Raw genomic sequence first — 27190 nt, forward strand, 5'->3', positions numbered from 1 at the left:
ATCGAGTCCCGCATTGGGCTCTCTGCTCAGCAGGGAGTCTGCTTCTCCCTCTGCCCCTCCCCCCTCTCATCTCGCTCTCTCAAATAAATAAATAAAATCTTAAAAAAAAAGAAATTAAATATTCTGCTGATTCAAGGCACTAATATTACAAATCCATTCCCACTAGGTTAGCCAACATATGTCAGAAAAATAACTTTTTAGTTCAAGATTCAATTCATCATTCCCTGTAGAACATACAAAAAGATCCCCTGGTCATTTTCTGGTATTCTCCTCTTCGCAAAAATAGAAGAACATCTCTGTAATTTACTCTCCTCCAATAAGCGTTCTGTGGGAATTGCTGCAAGGGGGGTGGCACGCTTCTCTCACCTCTGTGCTTCCTCAGCTTTGTGTAACTTTGATCCCACTCATCTAGTAAGCTTTGCTCATTAAAAAAAGTAGACCCGTGACATCCACTGCAACATATTAAAAGTAATTTACAGAGGCGGGCAGCACATTGGAAGTTATGAACTAACAACACAGCAACTCTAACAAAAACACACATTTTTCCATTCTGTGACACAGAAAGTGGGCAGCAACACGTGAAAGGCGCCAAAGAGCTAAAGCATCTAATTAGAAAAGCCAGTATCTGGGTATAGTAAGCAAAGTTTCTTAATAAGCAGTTTTAAAGAAAATCTAAAGCTGTCTTTCAAATCTCTTTCCAGTTTTACAGTAACCTTTCTTCCTGGGGAGACCCTAACAGAATTATTTCCAGGAATCTGGTCAGTTATACCTAAGTTGTATTTAACCTCTCAGGGATCTCTGCCTTTATTTGCACTGTGAAAAATAAACAGCTGTATCATGCCTTTCTGGACAGTCAATAGGTTTTATTTACATTGCTTTGAGAAAAAGAGACAAAAGACATCCCTTTACAATTGTCTTTCAGCAATCTCACTTTTGAGGGCAATATATAATCCCCATTTTTACATAGAAGGCACCCTGTAAATACACCTGTAAAAACATATAAATAGACAAATGGACATAAAGTGGCTATGAAGTCTCTTGAAGTACAAATTTATAAACTGACCACCAGACACAGAACTTGGACCTGCAATGGTGAAAAACCATGATTAAACTGAAGGGAAAAAAAAGAAAAGAAAAGAAAAGAAATACCACTGCCCCCGACATGGGAAAAAAAAAATTAAATAGAAAATAGAAAACAATAATCACCGGAAAACCTGTGTCTTGTAAAGATTTCTTTCCATCAGAAGATGCAGAAACATTTTTCCCCGTGGAGCAACTGAAAACGTTTCTCAAGCGCCCCCAGTTTCTTCCCTGCTTTTTTCCCCCAGGCGCCGGTGTAGACGGCCGGTGTGGACTTTTTTCCAGAGATGAGAAGTAGAAGTGTGTACTTTATCGGGAGCGGGTGCACTTTTCCCCCCGGCCCCCCTTTCCTCTGCCTCCAAGATGGTAGGAAAGTTGTCGTTTCGGAGGGCAGAGGAGCGGCTCTCTGGTGTTATGTCCTCGCAGTGCCTGTAGTGGTGCTATAGGAGGCTGCTGCCTCTTCTTGTGCAGCCCCGGCAGCCCTGCCTTCTTGGCTGGAGAGTATATTCAGGGATTTCCCCTTAATAATCACCGACCCTGGGAGCACTTTTTAGTTTCCAAAATAAAAATATGATCCTCACCCCTCTTGCTTGACAGGGAAAGGCTCTCGCCGGAGCCCAGGGGGGAGCAGTAACAGCGGCAGCCGAGCTTCCGAGTCCATTGCCAGCGCCTCTCACTCTGATCTGTCAGCCCGGCCGAGGGAAAAGGGGGGAAGGAGGAAAAAAAAAAAAAAAAAAAAAAAAGCAGCTGAAAGGTAAGCAGAGGCGGCCCCAGGCCCGGCCCACATCCCCGGGCTCCCGTAGGGCGGCGGGCAGGGCCGCGCAGGCAGGGCGGGCGGCGAGCGCGCTTACGTGAGGCCGGGGATTCGCCGGCCCGCGTCAGGCCCCGGGCAGAGAATGAAAGGGTGAGAGGGGCCGGCGCCGGGGTGGCGGGGGCTGGGGGCCGCGGGGCCTGGGGGCGCCCACGGGCGGCGGCGGCGTGCGGGCGGGCAGGCGGGCGGGCAGGCGGGGGTCCAGCCGGGGCTCGAGCCGGGCGAGCGGCGCGGCCTGCGCGGGCCGGGGTGGGGGTGTGGGCCGGGGCGGGGGGTGGGGGGGAGCCGGCTAGGCCTCGGGCCGGCGGGCCCCGCGGTGGCCGCGCCCTGCCCCGGCACCCCGGGCCTCCCCGCGCCCCTCCGCCTACCCCGGGGCCTCCGGGCGGGACGGCGGCGCTGCGGGGCCGAATCGTGCGCCGGCCGGGAGGCCCCCCCGCGGGGCGGCAGGCCCGGGTTGCCGGGACAGGGGCGTCGGGGCCTAGGAGCGGGGAATGGGCACCCGCCCGCCCCTTCCCCCTGGTCTCTCGCAGACGCCCCCCACCTCCCTCGATTCCGGTAATCGTTGAATTTATTTATCCCCCTCTGCGCTCCGGGCGGCCAGGCCGGGGCGGGGCGGGCGGCCTGGCGGGCGTGGGGTGGGGTGGAGGGGCGGTGAGGAGTCAGGTGCAGCCGCGGCCCGGAAAGTTTCCTTTTAGGCCCGAATTGGGGGTTGCCCTCCTTTCGGGGAGCCCTGGTCCTAGCGCCCGCGACCCCCGAGGGCGTGGGGGAGAGCACTCGGCTATTTTGCAACTCTTTGCCAGTTCCTGTCCATTGAAGGTACTCCGCCCCTGTACCCCTCGCCCGCGCCCCACCCCACTCCCCGGCGAGCCCTTCCTGGGCTGCAAACTCCAGCCGGTTCCCCCCGGAGCCCCCACAGGCTGGGAGAGGGCCTTCTCTGCCCGTTTGGAAAAGTTTTCCAGGGATTTTTCTTAGCTTATTAGTTAGTGACTGGGCTCTTGCTGTGAGAAAGGAGGAGGTAAATTCAGGTGGTATTTCTACCGGGTAGACTTTCCTAATCGCCTTTTTAGCCCTTACTCCAGAAACCGGGGGTGTTCATTTCAGATTAAGCACCCCCCTCCTTGCCTCCTGGACTCCTTTGGGTCTCAAGCCCCCCTTTTCTGGACGGTCCCCGCAGAGGGAAAGACGTAGGGAGACTGTCATTAGAGGGGGCTGGATTTCTGGAGCAGCCCCCAGACGTAGGAGTTTCCTGCCCTATTTGGTCAGTGTCTGGTAAATCAGACACATGAACAGAACCCAAGGGGGAGACCCTACTTGTCAGAACGCTTGGAAGCATTAAAAATTAGGAGGAAGGAGTGGAGGTAGGCAGGGCAGCTCCTGAAACAAGGTATGCAGTTTAAGGACGAGTAGTTTATTTATTTCCGACGGTAACTATTTGGATTTATGTGATATTCTTACGTTCGACCCTGGAGATAGAAAAATGGGGATTTTAAGGAAACTTGTTAATTGCCACAACTCGGAAGGGTCGGTGGAAGAGCCCTCAGGGAACTGAACATAGCTGACACAGTGTGGTTTTGGTAATTTTTTTTTTCTATGTTTAAACGGATTTAATTTTAGCTTTATTTTGGTGCCATGAGCTTTGAAAGTTGCAAAAGAAAAAAAAAAAGTCAGAAACTTAAATTTCCAAATCTAGATTTCCTGGTGTTCAGGGATGGGATGTTTCCTGTGGTTACACTTAACCTCCTTCTGGTTGTTCTTTGGTATGGAAGTGGAAATGTTAATGTCCCCTGCCCCCCACGACCAGCCCCTGGTGTGGGCAAGGTTGGAGGTTATTTTTCCTCTTTCGATTGTTCCTCCCCCTCCCCTTCTTTTTTTAGTGGACCTCGGGCATTATGTGCTGTGTATGTGCGCGTGTCCTGCCTGGTATCAGGCTGTAGTTCACTGGCAGAGGTGTTCCACATTCTGACCACACACCCCTCCCCAGAGCACTGTTACCTAGTGAAAAGCTACCACTTGCAGAGCAGTAGATAACCCATGACTTACTTGGTCTGACTTCTGTCAGGCGTGGAAGTGAGACTCCTTCTGTGATTCTTACTAAGTGTGGCTTCTTTTCCTTTTGTCTGCCTAAAATAAAACTCCTTCTGTTTCTCCACAATGATAGATACCCAGCCAGCTAGCATTTTACTTAAGGAAAGCTTGATATTTGAGGTTGTATGGATTTCTTACAAAAATGCAAATTGCATTTAATGGTTGTTTAACTTTATTGATGAATTGAAATTGCGTATTGACTCAGATATTTTCATAGACTTGTGTAGCCAGAATTGTTACTTCTATTATAGCTTGCCCTTATTTTTAGAGCATGTTGGATGGAAGAAATCATTCAGTGAGTCTCTTTTCCTAGAACATATTAGGATTTAAAAAGATCTCTTTGCCCCGTAATTTGATATCTTTAAGGTATATTGTCGACTTTACATATTTCTAAGCTTTCAAAAGCCTTATATGTACAAATCCTTAAAGTTTTCTACTTTTTCCCTTCTTGTCCCAAACCTACATAAATTTCCTAATCTAATCACCTCGTGGGCTACTTTATTATTCCCGAGGGAATGGAGGCTTTGATATTTTTCAAAGTTACATTTTATTTGAAACTAATAAGACTTTCAGGGCAAATAATTGAATTAACTTTAAATTGCAAAGGTAATGTATTTTTCACTATTAAATATTTACTTTCAAAAGTAGATGTTTAATTTGTTAAGTCTGCAGTAATCACATTTCCTCTGAAACATTATATAAGGAAATTTGTATACTCCCACCCCAGCTATTTTCCTCAGCAAATCATTTTAGAGAAACAAAATACTATTTTAGAGAAATGAAATTTTAGTTTATATGGATTTTAAAATTTCAAAGAGCACTGAAAATTAAACATGACATTTCAAAAATGCTGATCCATTCATTCTTACCTGAGATATTCCCCAAGGGTTCACAGCTCTCACTATCCAGGTTTGGAACAGTAGTTATGAATAATGAGAGGTCATTTATATCTGAATACAGTTAGCAATATTGTCAGACACGTAACACCCCGTTTCTCCCCCCACACACCTGGTGACTTGTAAACAATAGATGAATAGGTGATACTGGGTTGGAGGCAGCCAATTGTGCCCAAAGCAGATACTCTGCTGCTTATACAATGGAGTCACATTTAAGTCCTTGTATCTTATGCTAATGCCATCCTGCTTTGCAAAACAAACAGCAGTGGAGTCTCCTTCCCACTCCCTTCAGGTATGGGTCTGTCCCAGAGTCCTCACAGTCCTGGCTGATTTTAGAGATAATGCTTCTGGCTCTTTTGAGACACTTGTAGAGATAACTATTGACTAAAGCTTAAAGTTAAAAACCGTAGGCCTCTATCTTTTCCCACCTTCACTTACTATGCCAGGCTTCTTAGTTCTGATTCTTTCCCAGAATGTGGTTTGTTTTTGAACAGCTTCTCAGTTAAATTTTACTTGTCGCGTGGTATCCTGCAGTCAGACACATTTGGACTGGGCTTTGGGTTCCGATCCCAGCTCTTCCACGGGGTGGGTTCCTTAATCATTGGTTTCTTTATCTGTAAAATGGAAATACAACATTTTCTGATGTAAGGATTAGATGAGATAGCCCCTGTGCTTGGCTCTTAGTCGGTCCCCATCTATTCCCCTAACCCACCTTAACCTTTTTTTTATTAAAACCATTTAAATACCACCTCTCTTATTGGCTTGTTTGCTTTTTTTCTGACTAAAAGTTATACGTGCTCGTTTTCATCCCACTCAGACCTATTTTTCACACTCAGGAGGTAACTAACCGCTGTTAACATTTTTTGTTGTGTTTTCTCTCCTTGTGTGATTGCGTGTACATGGAACTTAATCTTAGGATCTTCCATTTAACAGCGTTGTGTAGTTTTGTGTTGGCTAAGCACTTGCGCTCTGACGTCAAACTGGCCTCGAATCTCATGTGACTGGGACGCATTGTGTAATTTCATTAAGTCTCAGTTTCTTCATCTGTGGAAAGGGTGATAATAATACCTTTTCCATAGGGTTGCCGTGGCCATTAAATGAGGAATCGCACATAGTTTCTAGAATGGTGCCTGGTGCATGACTTTTATATAATATTTTCCTCTAAAGATTTTTACTATTCTGGATGTGAGATTTTTTTCAATGTGAATAAGTTCTTGGCTCTGCAGATATTACTAATACTAGTAAGTATTTGAGTACAGATAGAATAGTATAATTACCTTCATGGGGCAAATAACTGTTTTTGTGCCAGTAAAAAGTTGGCAGTGTGTTCTAGAAGTCTCAGCAGCTCGATGGTGGTCTAGCTGTTGAATTCTGTGAGTTGGCAGATGTAAAGGATTGGTAAGTGCACCAGCGGGCGAAGAAAGTGGGTTTACTTCTAGTTGCTCCTTTGAGGCTCTTGCAGTTCTCGGCCTGCTTGGGTGGGTGCTGCAGAGCTTTGAGGAAGGCCTAGTCTGATTTTGGTGGGCTTACCTTGGGAGGGTGGGATGTTTACCTGAGGCATGATGGGAGTTGCCAGAACCAGTGTCGTTTCATTCACTTTACCGGATTAGCTTCCTCTTGGTCACTGTGGCCTTGTTATACAAAGAAACATTCTCTGCCCTTGAGGAGTTTTTAGTCTAGTGGGGAAAAAAAAAAAAAAGGCTGACATTCACCACATTGAATGATAAGAGAGAGATTAGCCTGGAGGAAGAAAACCTATTTATTCTGGCCTTGGGGTAAGCCTTAAAGAGAAGAAGGACTTTCCAGGATTTCTAGACTTTAAGGGTTTCTGCCCTAAGCGAATGGGAGGAGTTAGAAAGGCATTCCAAGAGGTGGGACCTGCTTCTATGAATAAATGCCTGAGGACAAAAGAGTATTCTGTGTTGCAAATTGTAGGAGTAGTAGGAATAGGAATAAATAGTGGGAGGGGGAGCGGTCTTCCTGGCCCGGTCCTAAGGAGTTTACGTGGTGGGCTTGGGAGTTTGGATTCCTTTTCCGTTCCTACGCAGACCCTGAAGGCCTTTGGCCAAGTAAATTATTTACGTTTTAGAGGATCCGAGTTGTACAGAGTGGAGTGAAGGAGGGCAAGACTGGAACAGGCCAGTGAGGCAGCTGCAAAGAAGAGATGGAAGGTTGGAACTGAGGCCTTGGCATTGACAGTGGAGATGGAGAGAAGTCAGTGGAGAGACTGCTCACCGAGGTAAAGTGGTCCGCATAGGCGGGCCCGACGTAGATTGGGGGGTCATCCGCACGGGGATGACAGCTGAGGCTGTAGAAGCAGAAACATTTGGCTTAGTCTGGTTCTTAATCTTCTGGGGGAATCTGATGAACTCTGTGGATTCTTCTCCCAGAAGAATGCATTTATGCATGTTTACAGTTCGTGCATGTGGCTTGAAACTTGGGATCATAACCTGTAGTCTGGGAGGAGATGTAGAGAGGAAGGTCAAATGAAAGGCTGTAGAAATGTTTTGTTTGATTCATTTTTTGTGTGTTTGTGACTTTTTCACTGCCATTTCATAGATGAGGAAATAGATTTACTTGCTCAAGTTGAGTCAGGCATCTTTATTTTACAGTTTAATGGGCTACTAACATTTTGTGGGAAAACCTGGATTTCTACCTTTTGAAAAGTCGCTAAGATTTAGAAACCTTGGGTCTGCATTTTTTTTTCCCTTTTTTCTTTTTCTTTTTTTTTTTTTTTTTTAATCACGACAACTTGCTGGAGCTGGTTTGAGTGAGCCCCTTTTAGATGAGCAAAGTTTGCCCGTTTGTCCCTGGCCCGCCCCTGTGGCGCATTTAGGCATTTCATCTTGCATCCCTACAAACTAAGAAGAAAATCTTGGGGAATATTGACATTTAAGTGTGGGACCAAGAAAAAGGAAGCCACTGAGCTGCCAGAAAGGAGAGATTTTCAAGAAGTGGTCAACAGTGTCAAATGCTGCAGAGAGGTTAGATAAGATAAGGATGGAAAAGTGTATGTGAAATTTAGCAACAAAGAGACCCTTCGTTTCAGATTCGTAGAAGAAAAGAACTTTGAGGACTATAGCTGGAACTTTGAGGACTAGAGTTATAACTGAGTTTTTCTAATGGTCCTACAATATAGGGTTTCTGTAACGATCGAGAGTGAGCGTGGCATGGATATGAACGCAGCATTTGTTGTAAAGGATTGCTACATGGAACTCATAAGTGCTGTAACCAGATCAAGCACCGCTCCTTAGTATTTTCCATCACAAGAATATCAGTATATAGATGCTGTATAGAAGGTAAAACATATTTTTAACATTGGATTCTTAATATAGATTATAGGAAACAATTCTTAGTGGATTCTGTTACCCTAGCCCCAAGAAGGTGGGAGGGCCTGACTTAATGAAGAATTACCCTGTACCATTCAGAAAGGCACTAGCAGCTGCAGAGTGCATTTTAGCCCTGCAGATTCTAGATTAAAATGATAATACCAATAAACTACTACTTACTGCTTCTAATAGTAAAGATTAAGTGATTACTATGTGCTGGGTACCGTGCTAAGTACGGTTCATGAAATACCTAATTTAATTCTCTTAAACGACTCAGTGAGGTACATGGCTGTTATAGCCCTCTCTTTACATATGAGAAAACTGGAACCTAAATAATTTGCCCAAGGTCACACACCTAGTAATTAGCAGAACCAGATTGGAGCACCATCTCTGATACCCGCTAGAGCCAGAGTGCTCTCAACTGCTCCATAAACTATCCTTAAATGAATCAGCTAAGGAACTCAACTAGTGTAAAGGCCATTTTTAATTTAAATTCATTATGCAGACTTATTTGTGCAGTGCTGTTTGAGCATAGATATTCAGTAACCACTTATTTGGTTTAAAATATTTTCTTTTGAACTTTAATTATGCTGAGTATTATTTATGTTTTGAGATGATAGACAATTTTTCCCCCTGATCTTTTTCTTCAGATCACATCAGTGGGCAGATTTTCATCACTTCCGAGTCTAATTTTACCACTTTTCACATTGATATGTGGGATGTTAGTTTTTTGTTTTTGTTTTTTAGTGAGTACACGCAACTGTTTAGTATCTCACTACCTTTTTTGGCTCCATGAAGTTGAATAAAAACTTCAACAAAAGCTTAAAATGGGGAGAAAAGTTTTTTAAAACCTGAAAGTATATGACTCTGGGATAAGAAAATGTTTTTTTCATTGTATTAAATATATTAGAAAGCTAACATTCTGGGAATTTAGGTGCTGATTTAAAAAAATTGTATGTTGTTGGTCTAGCTCTTAAAAGGGGGTAGAATATAAAATTACAGATAGCAATTAGGGGAAAATGCTGTGGCAGTGAAATGAACATGCTTCTGAAACACGAGACTCGAAAGAACAGTAATGACATGCAGAGTTTCCACATGGATGTGGTACATGGCAGTCCCAAAGAGAATGATGTTCATGTTTTGGTCAGATTGGTTTATGTGTTGCTGTGGGGAGACTGAAAGGGCCTTAGGTTGCTTTTGTCAAAAGCTTGTCTTTTCTCCCTGGTAATGTCTTATTCCTCTATATTTGTAAAGAAGAAACTATGGAAAGAAAACATTTTATTTTCTAATTAAGCTCAGCATAGAGTATGAAGGAAGGTGGTTTTTTTTTTTAAGATTTTATTCACTCATTTGAGAGAGAGAGCATAAGCAGGAGGAGAGGGAGAAGCAGGCTTCCCGCTGGGCAGGCGCCCCTAAGAAGGTGTTTTCAAGATTTTACACCTAACCATTATTTCCTGCTCTTGAATTCCAGTATATGGATATGTTTGCCATGAAAATATTCATTCTGTGAGACTGTTCTCAGCAATGATTACTTTTGCCTTTTGGTAATAAATAAGGGTGTATATTCTGCTGCTCTAAGAAGTGCTTAATTACTTGCATTCTCTTCTTTAAGGGAGCATAGATCCACTTGTATTCCAAACAAGTTATTTCCACAGCTGAAGGTAATATCTACAGTTGATGTTAATAAATTGAGTATGGTTGGGATTTTTTTCTTTTTTGAAGCGATACTGATCATGTGTTAAAAAAGTAGAGCTTAGGGTATAGCTTTTCTTCTTCATGGATTAGACCATACAATAGTGTATTAATATTAGGGTCTGTAAGAATTTGATTAAGATCATGTGAACTTTATATATCTTTTTATTTTATTTATTAAAAGATTTTATTTATTTGAGAGGGGGAGAGAGCAAGCGAAAGCAAAGAGCAGGGGGAGGGAGAAGCGGAATCCCTGCTGAGCAGGGATCCAGATTTGGCGATTCGGGGCTCCATCCCAGGATGCTGGGATCATGACCTGAGCCTAAAGGAGCCGCTTAACTGACTGAGCCACCCAGGCACCCCAATATATCTTTTTTTTTTTTAAGATTTTATTTATCTGAGAAAAGAGCATGAGCAGGGGGAGGGGCAGAGGGAGAGGGAGAAGCAGACTCCCCACTGAGTGGGTAGCCCAACATGGGACTCGATCCCAGGACCCTGAGATCATGACCTGAGAGGAAAGCAGACACTTAACCAACTGAGCCACCCAGGTGCCCCTCCTCTTTATATCTTACAACAAATGTTAAGGAGTGAGGGCTATGTGAACTTCACCTTTGGAGTTGGGGTAAAGAACTTCAGTTGTAGGCGGCTGCATGTAAAAAATGAAAAAAAGTAGGCTTTTTTTCCTGAGATCTGCCTTATGCTTTTGTTAATGATTTCTTTAGTTAAAAAAAAAAAACCCTCAAATGTGGAGAAGACCAGATGAATAGTTGTTTCCAGTTCATAGACGAAGTGATTTTGATATTAAATAATACTCATTTAGTAGGAAGTTCAGTTTTGAAGCATGAGGGCCGTTTTCCTTCAGCATTTGTTGCTTTTTATGGCATACAAAGTGAGTCTGAATACATTAGAGGATTGGAAATACTAAGTATGAAGATTAAATTGAGCCTTTTTTTTAGAGAAAGAGAGAGTTTTTTTTTTTTTGAGAGAGAGAGAGAGAGAGAGAGAGAGAGAGAGAGAGAAAACAAGGAGGGGGCCAGAGGGAAAAGGAGAGAGAGAATCTTAAGCAGGCTCCACGCCTAGCACAGAGCCCTATGCGGGGCTTGATCTCACAACTCTGAGATCATGACCGAGCTGAAATCAAGAGTCAGCCACTAAACTGACTGAGCCACCAGGCACCCCTAAATTGAGCATTTAAAAGAGGGATTTGAAAATGAAGTGTTGATTGTTCAAAAGGAAGATGGAAAGCATGATACACAGTTGGCTTTTAGTAGGATTTTAAAATACTAAAAATTAAAGAAATGGGAAGAAAAAATTCATCACAGGTAGATAGAAAAAAATTAAGGTTCAATAGAAGTTGTTTATAAGATGTTGAAATTAAACCTCTTTTTATAATGTCATAGAGGTGATTAGTGAGAATTTTGGCACCTTGTGCCAAATACTGAAGGAGGGCAGTTGGGTAGATTAATGAATTCTTCGAGTTAGAAAGAAGTTGAATAGGCAGATTTTAATGCATTCTTTTATTTAAGATTTTATTTATTTATTTATTAGCGAAGAGAGAGAGGGAGAGAGAGCGCGGGAGCATGGTGGGGCGGGGCGGAGGGATAAGCGCACTTGCTGAGCAGGAAGTTGGCTGGATGCCCCGGGATCAGGACCTGAGCTAAAGGCAGTTGCTTAACCAACTGAGCCACCCAGGCGCCCCTGCATTCTTGAGTATTTTTTAAACATTATTTGCCGAATAGACATTGGGTGCAACATTATATGACATCTATTTGATGTTCATGAGATGTTCTGGAATATTCAAAAACCTTCATGTTTCTAAATTACACTTTCTCTTGCTGAATGACTGTGGCTATTAGAAATTATTGTATAGACTATCTGAAGTCCCGATTTAGTGATTTTTAAAAAAATTATTTAATGATCCCTGGGTGAATCTTTGTTTTAGGTAGACCACCAGGAATTAAGAGTTACTGTCACAGAAGCTGTTGATGTAAGTGGCTGTATTTGTTGAGCACCTGTTAACTTCTGGGCACTGTGCTAGGCCCTGGGATGTAGTGATGAACAGAAAATTGTTCGTCCCTTTGGGAACTTTATTTTTTAGGTGGGAAGACAACAGAGGAATAAGCAGTTATAGAATGTGATGATTGCCAAAACAGGGAAATGCATGGAGCACGTAACTAACTCAGCCTTTGGGAATCTGCATGTGGCCATGACTAAGCTGGGTCCTGAAGCATTGGCCTCCGGCTGGCCAGAAGTGGGGGGCACACAGAGAGGGAAGATGTCTACTGCTCTGGGCAGAGGGAGCAGCCTTTTAGATCTGATGAGACTAGAGGAGCCTGGGTGCTCAGAGCTGTGGGTGAGGTCCTCCAGCTGTGCACTTCCTTTTGAATGCATCTCATCTTAGAGACTGTATCTTCTAAGGTGAAAATTGTCTTTTTTTTAATTTAAGTTTTTATTTTAATTCCAGTTAACACAAAGTGTTATATTAGTTAAAAATTGTGTCTTTTGCCATTATATTTTCCACAGCTTCTGAGAAAATGATGGGCTTTTCACAAGTGTTTAATAAATACTTGCCATTAAAGCTAGAGTCATGTGGATTTCACATAGTGAAATGAATTGAGTCAAGTTTATTAGCTTTTTTAATAGCATATTGATTCTTTAAAAATAGATTACAAAAGTAATGTGTTTATTATGAAAAATCATATTTTGGTTTTATTTTGGTATATTTTATTATACAGAATTTTAAAATATATTTCGGGTTAATGACAGTGGAGTACTGACATCTTTGTTCTCTCTAAACCAACTAGAAATAATAAGGAGCATGAGAAACAGAAAAGCAGCTCATTCTTTGATAACTAACAAAATCTTATAACCAGAATTTGTGAATTAGTGCCGGTAAGTGCAGTGAAAATTGAACCAAAGCAGAAGGATGACAGGAGAGCATGAACTCAGGCAAAGTGAGGGCACAGCCTTCTGCCAAGTGGCTGACCACCATGGGAACAAAACCAATAAGCTGCATATGTGGAATGACAAAGTTGGTATGTACATTGGGCTCCCTGAGTGGCAAGAGGTGAGGCTGAATTACGGACTGTGCAGTCATACTATTTTTTTCAAGAAGTTTAGAGTGGAGGAGAAACCGGCGGCAAGCAGCCTTACAGCTGCCGATCTTGGTCAACTGAAGAGGAATAAAGCCTACATTATCATCCCCTGAAAATCTATGGCATGTGGGCCTCTGTGAGTTGGGGAGGCGAGTTCAGCATTGAGTTGAGCTTCAAGGGAAGAGTGTTAGTGATAATCATTTTCAGAAACAGCACAGCAGGTGAAAATTATGAACAGAGTTCCCTATGGCGGGAGGTGGCATGTGAAGTTGAGGGTGAGATATAGCTCCTCTGAGGCAGGAGTCTAAAGATGAGACACAAAAGCTCAAGAAATCAATGAGACGACAACAGGAAGAGATAAGAGTGACCTGATGGAACCAGGTTACAAAATAAAAGATTCTAGTCGTTATGGAAATGAAGGTCACTTTCAAAGCAGCAGATATACACTCTAGCTGGGAATCCTGGAGGTAAGCTTGAGAGATAGGAGCAATCCAAAATGGAAAAGAGTAAAAATTTAGAAAGACTAGAGAGTAATAGATATGAAACATAGTGAATTTAGCATACCAGTAATTGATATCCCTGCCATATAGAATCATTGAAGCAGAAAGAATTTGTCAAGACGTTAAGAGTTTCCCACAATAAAAGACCTGACATTTTAGAATGGTTTCTAGTCTTTAAATGTAAAGACTATTATTGGGTCAAAATGGAAAAAAAAAGAAAAATCAAGCCCCCTATAAAATAAGAGGCTGGCCTTACAGGCTTTTCCATTCTGTCACACATGGAAAAACACCAGTCACTAGATAAAAAAATATGACCCACGAATTTTACGTCCAGGAAAGCTATAGTTTAATATCAATTGACACATGTTTCCAAACAGAAAAACTAGGGGGCTTAGTTCTCATTAAGTCAGCCGTGCAGGTCAGGGGAGGGTGGGGGACAGGGCTGGAGAAGGGAGGATATTATAAACTTTTGAATCAAGAGATGAGTTGAAACCTGAGTTAAAAGGATTAGTGATTAGCATTAAATAAATTTAAATGTAGAACTAATATTAATATTGTGGCAATGTAGAAACACAAGGGAAAAATTCAGAGTTGGGGATTGGGTAGATGGTTACAAAAATGAAAATTTTTCTCATCATTCATAACATGAGATCAATCATAATAATGCTAAGTGCAGCTGACCCTTGAACAACGTGGTTTGAACTGTGCAGGTCCAAGCTGGATTTTTTTTCTATAAATACAGTACTGTAAATGTATTTTCCTTATGATTTTCTTAAGCTTACTTTATTATAAGAATATAGTATGTAAGATGTATACATGAGAAATATGTATTAATCAACTCTTTATATTATCAGTAAAGCTTCTCGTCAACAGTAGGCTCTTAGTAGGTAAGTAAGATCAAAAGTTATACTTGGTTTTTTGACCAAGTAGGGTGTTGGTGCACCGAATTCCTGCATTGTTCAAGGGTCAACTATATACTAATTTTCTTAATGTGGAGTAAAGAGATGTTATCTAAAGGACATAGACTATAAATCTTCCAAGAAAACAGACTATATAGTGAAATATGTAATAAAAAGTAAAAGGATTAAAAAGATAAAATTATGACAAACTATTTGTCATATAAACAAATACAAAATTATAAATTGGGTAAACTAATTTATTAGAAGAAAGTGACAGATTGGAGCAAAAAAGTTAAATCCATTAAGAGAGACATCTGAAAAGGGACCAGCAAGTAATATTTTAGTAAGTTTATTGTATATTTACTTACTTAGTGAATTTTTTAGGTGTGGTGACCATCCAGTCTCTTTTGCAAGTACTCCGCTCTACTGACAACGGTGTGAAAGCAGCCATAGATAACATGTAAATGAATGAACAGGACAGTCTTCCAATAAAACTATTTACAAAAACAGGTAGTGGACCACATTTGTCCTGAAAGCCAGTTTGCTGACCCATGATCAGAAGACTTTTAAAGTAAAAGGTTGGGGTGCCTGGGCGGTTCAGTCGTTCAGCGTCTGCCTTGGCTCAGGTCATGATCCCAGGGTCCTGGGATCGAGCCCCGCATCGGACTCTCTGCTTGGCGGGAAGCCTGCTTCTCCCTCTCCCACTCCCCCTGCTTGTGTTCCCTCTCTCGCTGTGTCTCTCTCTGTCAAATAAATAAAATCTTTAAAAAAAAAAAATTAAAAAGTAAAAAAAGTAAAAGGTTAATAGCATGATAAATGGAATAACAACATACCCTGGAAACATTCTTTTTCAAGCATACCTATTAGACCCCAAAGAAAGTATCAGTCAAATTCAAAAAGCAGAGATAGATGCAGATTATGCTCTATTCTTAACTAGAACTAAAGCGAAAGAAACTATAAAACTTTGCCATCTGAGAAAATTAACCCTTGGGCCAAAGGAAAAATTGAAAACTCCAGTCCAGATTAACTAGAAAGTACTGATAATCAAAATTCTGTGTTAGTACCTCTGGGATATGACTAAAGCAGTACTCCGAGGAAAATTTATAAATAAAAGTAAACTACTAAGCAAGAAAAGAATGAGATAGTAAAATAGTCCAGCCCAAGAAGTTACTAAAAAAAAAAAAAACCACAAAAAATGGAAAGAAAGTAGAAAGAAGATACTAGCAAATATAAAAGCAGAAATTGATGAATTTAGAAAACATACATGGAGGTACTAATAAATCCAGGAGATTTGGCTTTTTTACTTACTTGTATTTTTGAAGATGTTGGTAATAATATTAAGCAGACAAACTGTTGAGCCTAATCATGAACAAAAGGAGAACTTAGAAATGTCACCTGTGTATGAACGCACACAGAATATGAGAATGAATCACAGGTATTTAGGAAATTAAATGTAAGTGGACATATTGCTAAATTGTGTGCAGGTAAATTTCAAAACCGGGTGTACAAAAAAGCACTGTGAGGCCCAGGCAACCTTCTAAGGAACATTATAACTGCAGTGCTTTTTAACTTGTTCCAGAATATAGAAAAAGGGAAAGGTTTTCTAAGTTATTTTTTGAAATATTATTTTGATACCAGATTCTGAAAAAATATTAAAAACCCTAAGCTCTAGACCATTTTCAAATTACAAAAATCCTAAAAAATTAGCAAATGTAATTTAGCAAAGAGAATAATACACAATGACCAAGTTCTCATTATGAAGTATCAGGAAATACTAAATACATCAGTATTGGGAAATACTAAATGCCTTGTTTTTAACAGTACAAAAGAGAAACATGATTTTCTCTCAAGCCGAAAAAGAATTTGGTAAAATTAACCATCAACTCTGAGTTGTTCTTGTTTTTTTAAGAAACAACTCTTAATAAAACAGGAATTACTTGATATTTAACATAACAGGAAATAAATTTTATGGTAAAAGCTTGCATTATTCCTACCATTGACTGTAAGCAATTCTCATTTAACAGGAATAACAGTGGTCCCCATTATTATTAACATTATTCCAGCAGTTCTGGCCAATTCAAATAGGGGGAAAAAATGATGTATAAAAATTGGAAAGCAGTCATCAGTCTAGATACATTACATGTGATTGTAGATCCAGAATATGTCTTAAAAGTGAAGGTTGTCCTTCATGTCCCTCCCATTCCTGCCCCCAGTCTTTCTATGACTTATAAAATATTCTCATACAGATAGATATATTGGCTACTTTTTTCACTTACATCCAGTGTATTTTTTTCATACAGAAGTTCATACAGGTTTACTTGAACTAGTTTACAAAATATTTAATATTGACCAGGTGGATGAGCAAGCCAAAGAGAGTATAAAAATGAAACAGCATGGGGCGTCAGTGTGGCTCAGTTGGTTAAGTGTCCGACTCTTGATTTTGGCTCAGGTCATGATCTCTCAGGGTTGTGAGATCCGAGTCCCATGTCGGGCTCTGTGCTGGGCATGGAGCTCCCCCCCCCCTTAAGATTCTCCCCCTCCCCCTCTCTCTCCGTCTCTAAAAAAAAGAACAAAGAAAAAAAAAGAAAGCGTGGGTTTGCTTTGAAATATTTCCTGTCCTTGAACATCTAGACCTTTAGGGCAGTTGAATTTTTAATAGAACTTTTTCTCCTTGTATCCTAATAAAGTAAAAAGGGAAAGCTCTTATTTTTGTGTTTTGTAAGATTTTATTTATTTGTCAAAGAGAGAGAGCACAAGCAGGGGGAGCGGCAGGCAGATGGAGAAGCAGGCTCCCTGTTGAGCAAGGGGCCCAATGCAGGACTCGATTCCAGGACCCTAGGATCATGACCTGAGCCGAAGGCAGACGCTTAACCGACTGAACCACTCAGCCGTCCCGAAAGCTCTTATTTTTGATTTACATTGATTATCTAATTAGGTTTACTCAGTAATGAATGTGATTTTTATTAACTAAGCTAATACTTCAGTTGTTTTTTCTGCTACAGTGAAGTACTCAAGGACAATAGAAATTCTGTATCACCAACAGGTAGAATGTAAGTAATAAGAAGCATTGACGTTTTTTAATAACCTCATTTGTTCGGTGCTTAACATGCACTAGGCAAGGTAGTTGGTGTGTTGCATGCTTTGTATCACTGGATCCTTAGAGCAACCTGATGATAACATAGCTACTATCATTAGCCCCACTTTACAGATGATAAAACTGAGGCTGTATTATTTATTCAAGGTAACACTAAGTGACAGATGGCAAACGTGTCTTCTGACTCCTTTAAGCAGATACGTGTCTTGACATTGATGGGTGTGAGGAATTTCATACCCAGTTTGGTAAAGAAGAGCGTATTCTGGAGTTTGTCTGTAGTTAGTATCCAAGCTGTTCTGTCAGCCCGTCTGGATGAGTTGTAGATTCTGGAGAAAGTGGGTTAAACCACAGGGTCCCACTACACCCTGACTTGACACATCTAGCTTTCACTGTAGACTGTCTGATGTTATACTATGGAAATGTTACTGCTAGCCATTCTGTGTACAGAGAAGTAGTGGGTGTTACGTGGTTTCTTCCTTCCATTTGTTACTAAAACTCCAAACATTTCTTAAGTCCTGATTCTTACCCTCTTTAGGGTAATTGGCTGCAGCATGTGGTATATAGCCATGCCCTGGATGCTGGAAGTGTAGTTAGGTGACTAGTCTTTGGGCTCAAGAAGTTTACATTTTGGGTGGGATAAATGTGGGGAAATAATTACAGGGAAAATGACTTCTAGAACAGGAATTTGCCCCCCCTTTTGTATTTCATAGAAACATTTGTTGCAAATGGCCAAATATTTTGTCAACATATCAAAATGTCAAATTTCTGAGGGACGTTTTAAGTCTGTAGGTTCATTCCATTGGTATTGTGAAGAGATTTGCGTTCTGAAAATAGATGTAGCATTCAACCACCAGTAATGACATACAAAGACCTGCCGCCTTACATTTGTTTGAAAGAGCCCCGCTGCTTTGAGGCACTTAAAAGAACTTTCCCAGAGTAAAAGTTACTTCGTTCAATTTGGAGGGGGGAGGTAACTTGGTGTTTTATAATGTCTCTTACTATTTTAATTTCATATTGGGATGATGGGTTACAAAGGAGAATCCATCCTGTTAGGAAGGGTGATATCCTAGTGTTTGACTTCCCAGGTAAGCAAGCTTTTCTCGTTTCTATTTGTTAACTAGGCCTTTTGATATTTTTGTAGACAATCTGCTTCATCTTGATTCTGCAGCATTCCAAACTGTGGTATCCTTGGGGTTCTCTTAACATTGCAATGGTGCAGAAGATTTAAAATCAGGTATGGCTGTGGGGCCAGAAGTCCCTCAGTGAAATTCTCAACTTAAATCTGCCTTATACTCTCTGATTTATCATTTGGGTTTCTTTTTTTGTGGTGGTCTTTTAGCTGATGTTCACAAGGAATAGAGTCACGTGATGTATGAAGGGAAACATATACACTTCTCTGAGGTTGACAATAAGCCCTTGTGCTCATATAGCCCCAAACTGTGCAAGCAGCGGCGACTCAACGGGTACGCTTTCTGTATCAGACACGTTCTGGAGGACAAGACTGCCCCCTTCAAGCAATGTGAATATGTGGCCAAGTATAACAGCCAGCGCTGCACCAACCCCATCCCCAAATCAGAGGATCGTAGGTAAGAGCTAATGATGGGGATCCGTCTTTGATTTCATTCGTAGACCTGGAATTTTCTTTTTCTTCTTTTACGTGCGGTGAGTTTAAGCATTGAGTTCTGGGATAATCTAAACCTTGGAATCTATTCTAAAGACAAGAGATGGCAGTTTTTAGAAAATGGAGAAGTGGGGAATTATTTGAAAAGTGTGTTTGGTTTTTTGTTTTTTGTTTTAATTGGTTTAATAGACTTTGAAAGAAATTTTTCCTCAATCGTCGCTTGTGTTTGGTTTGCAGTGTTTTATAAAGTCGTTCCTGATTATGATAGAAATCTGCTTAAATAAGAGAAATTATAGGAACTATTTAGGTGTTGTAATTAATGGTAATGATTTTGGAAATTTTTAATCTGTGCTTGAAAGGTAGCAAAGGGTATGTACTTAATGAAAATGAAGTGTTCAAAAGAATGATTACTTGAATTATTGAGAAGATGTACTTTGTCTCAGACTTCTAAGCAGTGTTTGGCATTGTTCTGTAATCTTGCCTTTTGGTTAAAAGAGTTCCATATAAAGTATGTTTAACATAATTGAGAAATGGTATGTTTACAGTAAGAGTAGGCTTTATCACTAGGATTATGAATTTTTACTTGGCTGAATTAAAAAACATGGAGGTGTTTTTAGAGAAAGAGTCTTATGATAGTTACTCATCTTTCATAGTCTCAGGAAAATTCAGACTATTTCATATATAATCTCTTTTTCATTTTTTTCTTCGGTTCTCCAGAAACCATGTGGGCATTGTTGGATATTACAGAGAGATGCATAATTATTCCCCAAAAGTTTCAAATACTGTTATCTTTAGGTAGAAAATGCGAACTTTTTACTTTAATCTTTAAAATATGTATATCCAGCCTTCATCCTTGTACCTGTGCATAAACAGATGTCACCTGCATAAATTGGTTGAAAAGATGTCATGTTTTGTGTATGTCATGGTGAGCAATTTTACACTTTTATGGTGAAATAAATAATTTGTGTTGATAGAGCTCCCACCAAAAATGAGTATAGCATCATGTGGTGATTTGGGAATACTTCCTTGGAATTTCTAATGCGCACTTAAAGCTTCACATTACAATACCTGAAAGAAGCAGCTGCTCAGTGAGGCAAGGAATAAAATTTTAATCTCAGTTGAGAAAGGGACCACTCACTGTACCTGACTAAAAATATCTGTCCAGCTTCTAGCAGACTTACCATGCCCGTTTCTTAACCCCTGGCCTTCTTTAACTTGAAGAATTGATGAACTTGGGTTCATTTTTTTACTCCAAGCTCCACTATAAACACATCTATAATTTGTCCTTTTTTTTTGAAGTTCATTTATTTTATTTTTGAAGATTTTATTTATTCATTCGAGACACAGAGATAGAGAGCATGAGCAGGGGGAGGCAGAGCGAGAGGGAGAAGCGGGCTCCCTGCTGAGCCAGGAGCCAGACGTGGGGCTCGATCCCAGCCTGGGATCACGACCTGAGCTAAAGGCAGACAGTTAACCATCTGAGCCACCCAGGCGCCCTAAAGTTTGTTTATTTAAGTAATCTCTACACCCAACATGGGGCTCAAATTCATGACCCTGAGATCAACAGTCGCATGCTCCTCCGTCTGAGCCAGCCAGGCACCCCTGTAATTTTGTCTTAAATTCAGTTTACCACATTTGCAATTGTCCACCTTGGATTTTTTTTTTTTTCCATTTCAGCGGAAGCAAGTACTATGTTAATAGCTAGCAGCGAGAAGTAAAACAAGAGTTGCTCTGCATTTCTCCAGAATATTAATTCTCTGAATCATAGGTCTTCACCTTGATATTCAAAGTAGTTTCCTCTTTTTAGAACAAGAAAAGAAGGGGAAGGACTTGTGTGGCTGTATCAAAAGAAACTACGCTTAAGTACTAAGTTACATAAATCTTTCCAAATTGGTTCAAACCAATGCAAATGGTAATATTTTTATTATTTGTAGGGTTGCTTGGAGGTAGATTAAGTAGACATCAGTAGGAGGTAATATTCTTATGTTGCCTCAAGAAATCCAGGTTGAATTGATATAAGGTCTAAGGTGTATATAAATATTGATAGTTAATAACTACACTATATGACATAATGTAGAAAAGATTGATATTCTTTTGAAAATAAGCTTTCATTATTGTTAATGCAGTTATTCTTTGGACACTTAGGAATTTGAGATGGTTTTATGTATTATAGAAAACAAACTCCCAATGACTTTTAATTGATAAAATTATCTGATTGGTGGTCAGCTGAAGGAAGCTTCTTAGTATCTGGTGTCTAACTTCTGGTATGTATTAAAAATGCTAACTTAAGGGATTCTTACCTCTTTGAAATAGAATAGTGTTATGTTCACTAGGAATACTGGTATAATTAAAAAGTAAAGTTCATTTTCTAATGTACAGTGGGAGGCTAAGGCTTATTACTGTAGCCTTGGTTTCTCAGAGATAAGTGGTTTTATTAAATTGGTTATTTTATATAATTTAAATTTGTCTAATTTTATATATTTTTTAGTAGTGATTTGTCAAGAAGTTTTTTGTTTTCCTGTATGTTTACCATTTTCCTAGACAGCTTAATTAAGATATAATTCACATCTGATACAATTCTCTCATTTGAAGTGTATAATTCTGTATTTTTTAGTACAACTTTCATCACAGTTTAATTTACAACATTTTCGTCCCTTCAAAAGAACCCATTAGCGGTCACTCCCCTATAGAGTTATTCAATTCATATTTGCATACTTCTTTTAAACACTGATCATAATGAAGTAAGCTGTTGTAATTCTAGCTATGAAAATTCTTCCCTTCTAGAAGAGGAAGTGTTTTACAAGTTCAGACTCTGTGTGGTAATGCTGACAGAGTAGCTGGAGCAGGAGTTGAGGGTGAGGTTGAAGGAGGGCTGGACGTGCAGATTAGCCTCTGCCCTGTTACGTGAGGTGGCACGGGGCAGGCTCAGTTACCTGTTCAGGCTGCTCATGTGTAATGAGCAGAAAAATTTCATTTCCAAATTTAAAAACTATCCCACCTCATTTCTACCCTGCTAATCCTTTTGTTAATTTAAAAATGACTTGAAAACAACAACAAAAATCATGCAGTTATCCCTGAAACTTTTTCCATTTTGGCCACAGCTTTATAAATCTATTCTGTTTAAGGTCTGTGTGAGACCTAACCTAAACCTGTTAGGTGTGTATGTGCAAGTGTGTGTGCGCGCGCGCGCACACACCCGTGCACACACACACACACACACAGTGTAGATTCTCTTTACTGTCCAGAAAGCTTTTTCTTAATAGTCCTATTAAAATGGAGGCGTGTCTTTGAGAGATTTATTTCTCAGACAAACCAACAAAACCATGTCTCTTGATGATATGGTGAATCTGTATCTTTAACAGTTATTTAAAAATTTGTCTGATATGGCCCAGTGAGTTTCAAGATTGACATTAATTACTTTATTGCCATTTTTACCTAAACTGTGTTCTCCACAAGTTCGCTACAATAAAAATAGATGCCCTTTTCACGTAAGTTTGGGAAACCCTGCCAGATGGGTACATTGCCACCTTGAAGCGCAATGTACGTTATCATACAAAATGCTTTGAGAAGTTGTTCAGCAGAAACAAACAACAAAATCATTGTCTAATTCTGTTGAAGCCAGCATTTTTCAAATTTATTTAAGCATGGAATACTCTTTTTTTTTTTTTTTTTTTTATGGCATACTTGCTAACCTTCTGAACTGCATGAGGAATCCCAGTCTGGGAAACACTACTTTACTACCGGTTAAAAGCCTCTGTAGCTTTTCAGTGTGGTTTCTGGGAACAACATGTATTCTTCTTTCTTACTGAGTAGAAGGATGCTGTCCTTTTTAGTATTTTTTAAAATACCATTTACATTACAGAAGTAACCTCATTGCTGAAGACTATGGAGAGTCTCCTGAGCTTAGATTCTTCGTTGGAGTCTCAGCTCTATCAGTTTCCAGAGGGGGGTGGTTGGGGCAAGTTATTTAATTTTCATCAAGTTTAGCTTCCTCATCTGTATAAAGGGCATTATTTTAGTACCTACTGCAGGTATAAATGTACTTCTCTGGCTGTTGAGGAACTCATTTCATCTGTAATCCCTCTAACTGTTAGTTTTATTATTTTACTTTCTCCTTCCTTTCTGTATTCTTTATTTCTCTCTCTCTCTCGATCTGTGTGTGTATGTGTGTGTAGAATACACTGTAGACACTTGGTATTTTTAGGGATTATGTCATAAGATCTTTGTGAATCTACGAATACTTGAATGACATTGGAATATATATAGATAAATAGATACGATTTTTTTTTCCTCTCCATAACAGAGTTTTTAGAGATCCTTTAGACTTGATGAGTTCTTTTTGTGCTGTGAATACAAAATAACAAAGCAGAGTGAGAAGCCATAGCTGGATGGTCATCCAGGGCCACTCAGTGTTGGAATGACTCACTTCTCTCTGGCAGCCTCTGCACACACACAACTCACCTATTTGCTTCAGGAAAATTGCAGACTTTGAGGCGTGCTTGAGAGTAGTAGAGGTTGTTTATGTTAAATCCATGAATGCCAAGAGTTCCTATAGTCATGCATTTTTAATATATTAGGTAGGATTCACATTTTATACTATGTAGTTTTATATTCAACTTCTCTTCGTGTATATCATAATCATTTCCCCGTGTGTGTTTTTTAAAGGTACTGCAACAGCCACTTGCAGGTACTTGGCTTTATCCCGAAAAAAGAGAGGAAGAAAAAGAATGATCCTATAGATGAGGTGAAGGTCAGGCACCAGATGGATACCATGGCCTTTAGCCTGACGGTGCCCCCGTTGGCCTTGAAGATGCCCAACGGGCTGGATGGAATGTCCCTCTCTCCACCTGGGGCCAGGGTCCCTCTCCACTACCTGGAAACCGAGTTGGAAGACCCATTCGCTTTCAACGAGGAAGATGATGACCTAAAGAAAGGGGCAACTGTGAGAAAGAAGTTGCAGAGCAAGTTGGCCCAGAATCGGCAGCGCCAGAGAGAGACGGAGATTTTAAAAGTCCGACAAGAGCACTTTAGTCCCCCTCCTGCGCCTTCACAGCAGCAGGCCCCGCCGCAGCTCTCCCACCTGTCACCTTTAGCCTCGTCCTTGAAACCTCCAGCTCCACCGCCACCGCCACCGCAGGGTGTAGTCTGCAAGTCCCCTCCACCTCCGAGCACCAGCCTACCAATGCAGGGAGTGGCCCCCACCACACACACTATAGCACAAGCGAGGCAGTTGCCCCACAAGAGGCCGCTGCCCCTCCTGCCATCCAGTAGGGCTCCAGCCACGGACCCGCCCAGGACTGACCGGGTCCTCATGAAAGCCACAGCCTTCTCTCCACACTTCTCCTGTATAAGTCGCCTGCACAGACTGGTGAAACTGTGCACCCAGAAACATCAGTTGGACACTGATCTGTTTCCCCATTTAGGTGAGTTCTCTCATTTCCCGGACTGTAACACAGCGTGCCCTTGCAGGGGAGGCTCAGTGTTCAGACCCGCTGCATCTGTGATGCTGGTGGCAGGGCCCTGGGACCCGGGGGGTTCAGTGCAAGACTGTGTGTTTAGGGGGGCCTTCGTCAAGGAAATAGGCTAGTGGAGGGGATGATCCTTGGTAGACAGGATATGGAAGTAGGAGTCGGCAAATTTGGAATGGCAGTCACACACAGTTTCTCGTTTGTGGTAGCAACAGCGGTATCGAAAGGCAGTTGTGTTGGGTTCTCTGCCCCTGTGAGCTCAGCACCTGTGTCTGATGAAGTTTTCGACATGTCTTATCGTAGGACTTTGGAATAATGATAGCATTGTTAATATCTGCTGACAGTTAAAAAAAAAAGCAAAAAACCTTGTAAAAAAAATTCCCGTAGTGATGCCTGTTCATGATTTAAAAGTGAAAAACTACAGGTGAAACTTGAATGTAGTGAAATGTCTTTCCTTCATTGCTTCTGAATTTTCTTGCTCAAGAAAATCTCTCTGATCCCAAGTTCATACAGGTGTTTTATATATTCTTATTGATAATTCGATTGTTCTGTGTTTGATTATTTAAAACCTTTAATTCATTTGGAATATATTCTTAAATATGGTGTGAGCTGTGATTCTAACTTGAGGAAAAATCATTTGCATGATGTGATAGTAATAGAAGGATAGGAAAAGGATGGGACCAGAGGAAGAAGAAATACAAGTGGTTAGTAAACCAGTGAAAACCTCAGTCCCCATAGCAGGTGTGGAAATGCAAATCAAAGTAACAGTTTCTGTCAGATTGGCAAAAACTATATCCACTGTTGATGAGGATTCTACATTGCTGGTGAATAATGTGACCGTGTTTACAAATTAAAAGAGTGTATATATAGCCAGCAAACTCACTTTTGGGACTCTATTCCTATGGGTGAAAAAAATATCAGAATGTTAGGATATGTGTTCAAGGATGTTTATTGCAGTGTTGCTTGCAGTATTAAAAATCCTCAAACAGGGGCGCCTGGGTGGCGCAGTCGGTTAAGGGACTGCCTTCGGCTCAGGTCATGACCCTGGAGTCCCGGGATCGAGTCCTGCATCGGGCTCCCTGCTCAGCGGGGAGTCTGCTTCTCCCTCTGACCCTCTCCCCTCTCATGTGCTCTCTCTCTCTCTCTCATTCTCACTCTCTCAGATAAATAAATCTTTAAAAAAAAAAAATCCTCAAACAACCTTTATAACTAGATGTGCCTATTTTATATTAGCAAGTAGAAAAAAATCTGGGGGTATTGTATTACCCCATTTGTAAAAATAAAGTAAATAAACAAGGGGCATCAGTGTATCTGTTGATTAAGCGTATGGACAGATAGATGTTTGCCTGTTGAGGTATAAGCATGGGTCTTTAATGTGTGAATGGTTATATACTACCAGGCTGTTAACACTGACTGTCAAGGGGAGGACAGAATTGGATAGGATGTGTTTTTACAGAGATGGGAATGGCATCTCTTCTTATATTAGAGTTTTATATTGTTTCACCTGTTACTAAGCCATGTATGACTTTTGGTGATTAAAACAACTAATAATACTTAAAGAAAAGATATATAAAAAAAATAAATTAAAACACCCAAACCTTATTAATACCCATTTGTTAATGCCTTGGTATATTTCAGATCTGTAAAATTGGGTTCCTGCTGTACATATAGTTTTATAACCTGTTTTAAAATTTTTCACAAGGTACTATGAAGGTAGTAATTTTTTGATATACCATATAATTTGTCACAGCTGAATTCTTTCTCTAATTTAGGTTGTTTCCAGTTTATATTATTATAAAGTGTAGCTGTATATCCTCATAGTAAAATAATTACTGTCACATCTCTAATTTTTCCTTCAGATTCCTAGAAGCAGAATTGCTGATTCCAAGCTTTTGCATTTTTTTTTTAAAGCTTTTTGATACATGTTGTCAAATTTTCCTTCAGAACTATTTTGTTACATTGCCCTTCTTTCAGCAGGGTATGAGATGACAGTTTCTCTCCATCTTTACAGTACTGGATATTGGTTATTATTGTGCCTTTGCAAATTTGATAGAACATTTGCTTTAATTTGCATAACTTAGATCAGTGTTTCTCAAATTTTAGGCCTTAAGAATCCCTTTACACCTAAAAATGATTGAGGACACTGTAGAGCCTTTATGTATGTGAGTCACATTTGTTGATATTTACTGAATTAGAAGTTAAAACTGAGAAATTTTTAAAATGTTAATGCATTTTTAAAGATAACACCACATGTTAACATGTTCTTTTTATGAAATAGCTATGTTTTCCCAAAAGAAAAGAAATATAATGAGAAGAGCAGCATTATTTTACATTGTTTTGTAAATCTTAATGTGTAGTTTGCTGGAAGACAGATTCTCCTGTCTGCTTCTGCATTCAGTCATGATATGTGGTTTTGATTAATATGTGAAAATATGGCTTACACGTTTGGAGTTGGAAAAGGGAAGAATATTTTACTAGCTTTTTAAAAATAATTGTGGATATTCTTATTTGATCCTATACCAAAAATTGACCAATGGTAGTTTCTTAAAGATTAGTTGCAGTGTGAAACCTGAAACCCTATCAAGGAATTTTGCAAACCATTACATTAAAATCCATTGAT

General features: G+C 40.3%; 1 protein-coding gene across 9 annotated transcripts in view; it reads left to right on the forward strand.

Moving 5' to 3' along the window:
- The first annotated feature begins 1694 nt into the window (after positions 1 to 1694).
- INO80D (INO80 complex subunit D) overlaps positions 1695 to 27190 on the forward strand; it is a 63026-nt gene continuing 37530 nt past the window's right edge. Inside the window, exons 1-4 of one of the 9 annotated variants that reach the window (XM_073879586.1) lie at positions 1778 to 1834; positions 18623 to 18715; positions 18821 to 19067; positions 23768 to 24525. In XM_073879586.1, coding sequence (XP_073735687.1) covers positions 18850 to 19067; positions 23768 to 24525 — 976 coding nt within the window. In that variant the 5' untranslated portion in view covers positions 1778 to 1834; positions 18623 to 18715; positions 18821 to 18849. The other 8 variants (XM_073879592.1, XM_025892762.2, XM_025892775.2 and 5 more) reach the window with 8 other exon arrangements.

This window comes from Callorhinus ursinus, unplaced genomic scaffold (assembly GCF_003265705.2).
Source record: "Callorhinus ursinus isolate GAN/ISIS: 27379988/994484 unplaced genomic scaffold, GSC_fseal_2.0 scaffold2, whole genome shotgun sequence".
NCBI lineage: Eukaryota > Metazoa > Chordata > Mammalia > Carnivora > Otariidae > Callorhinus > Callorhinus ursinus.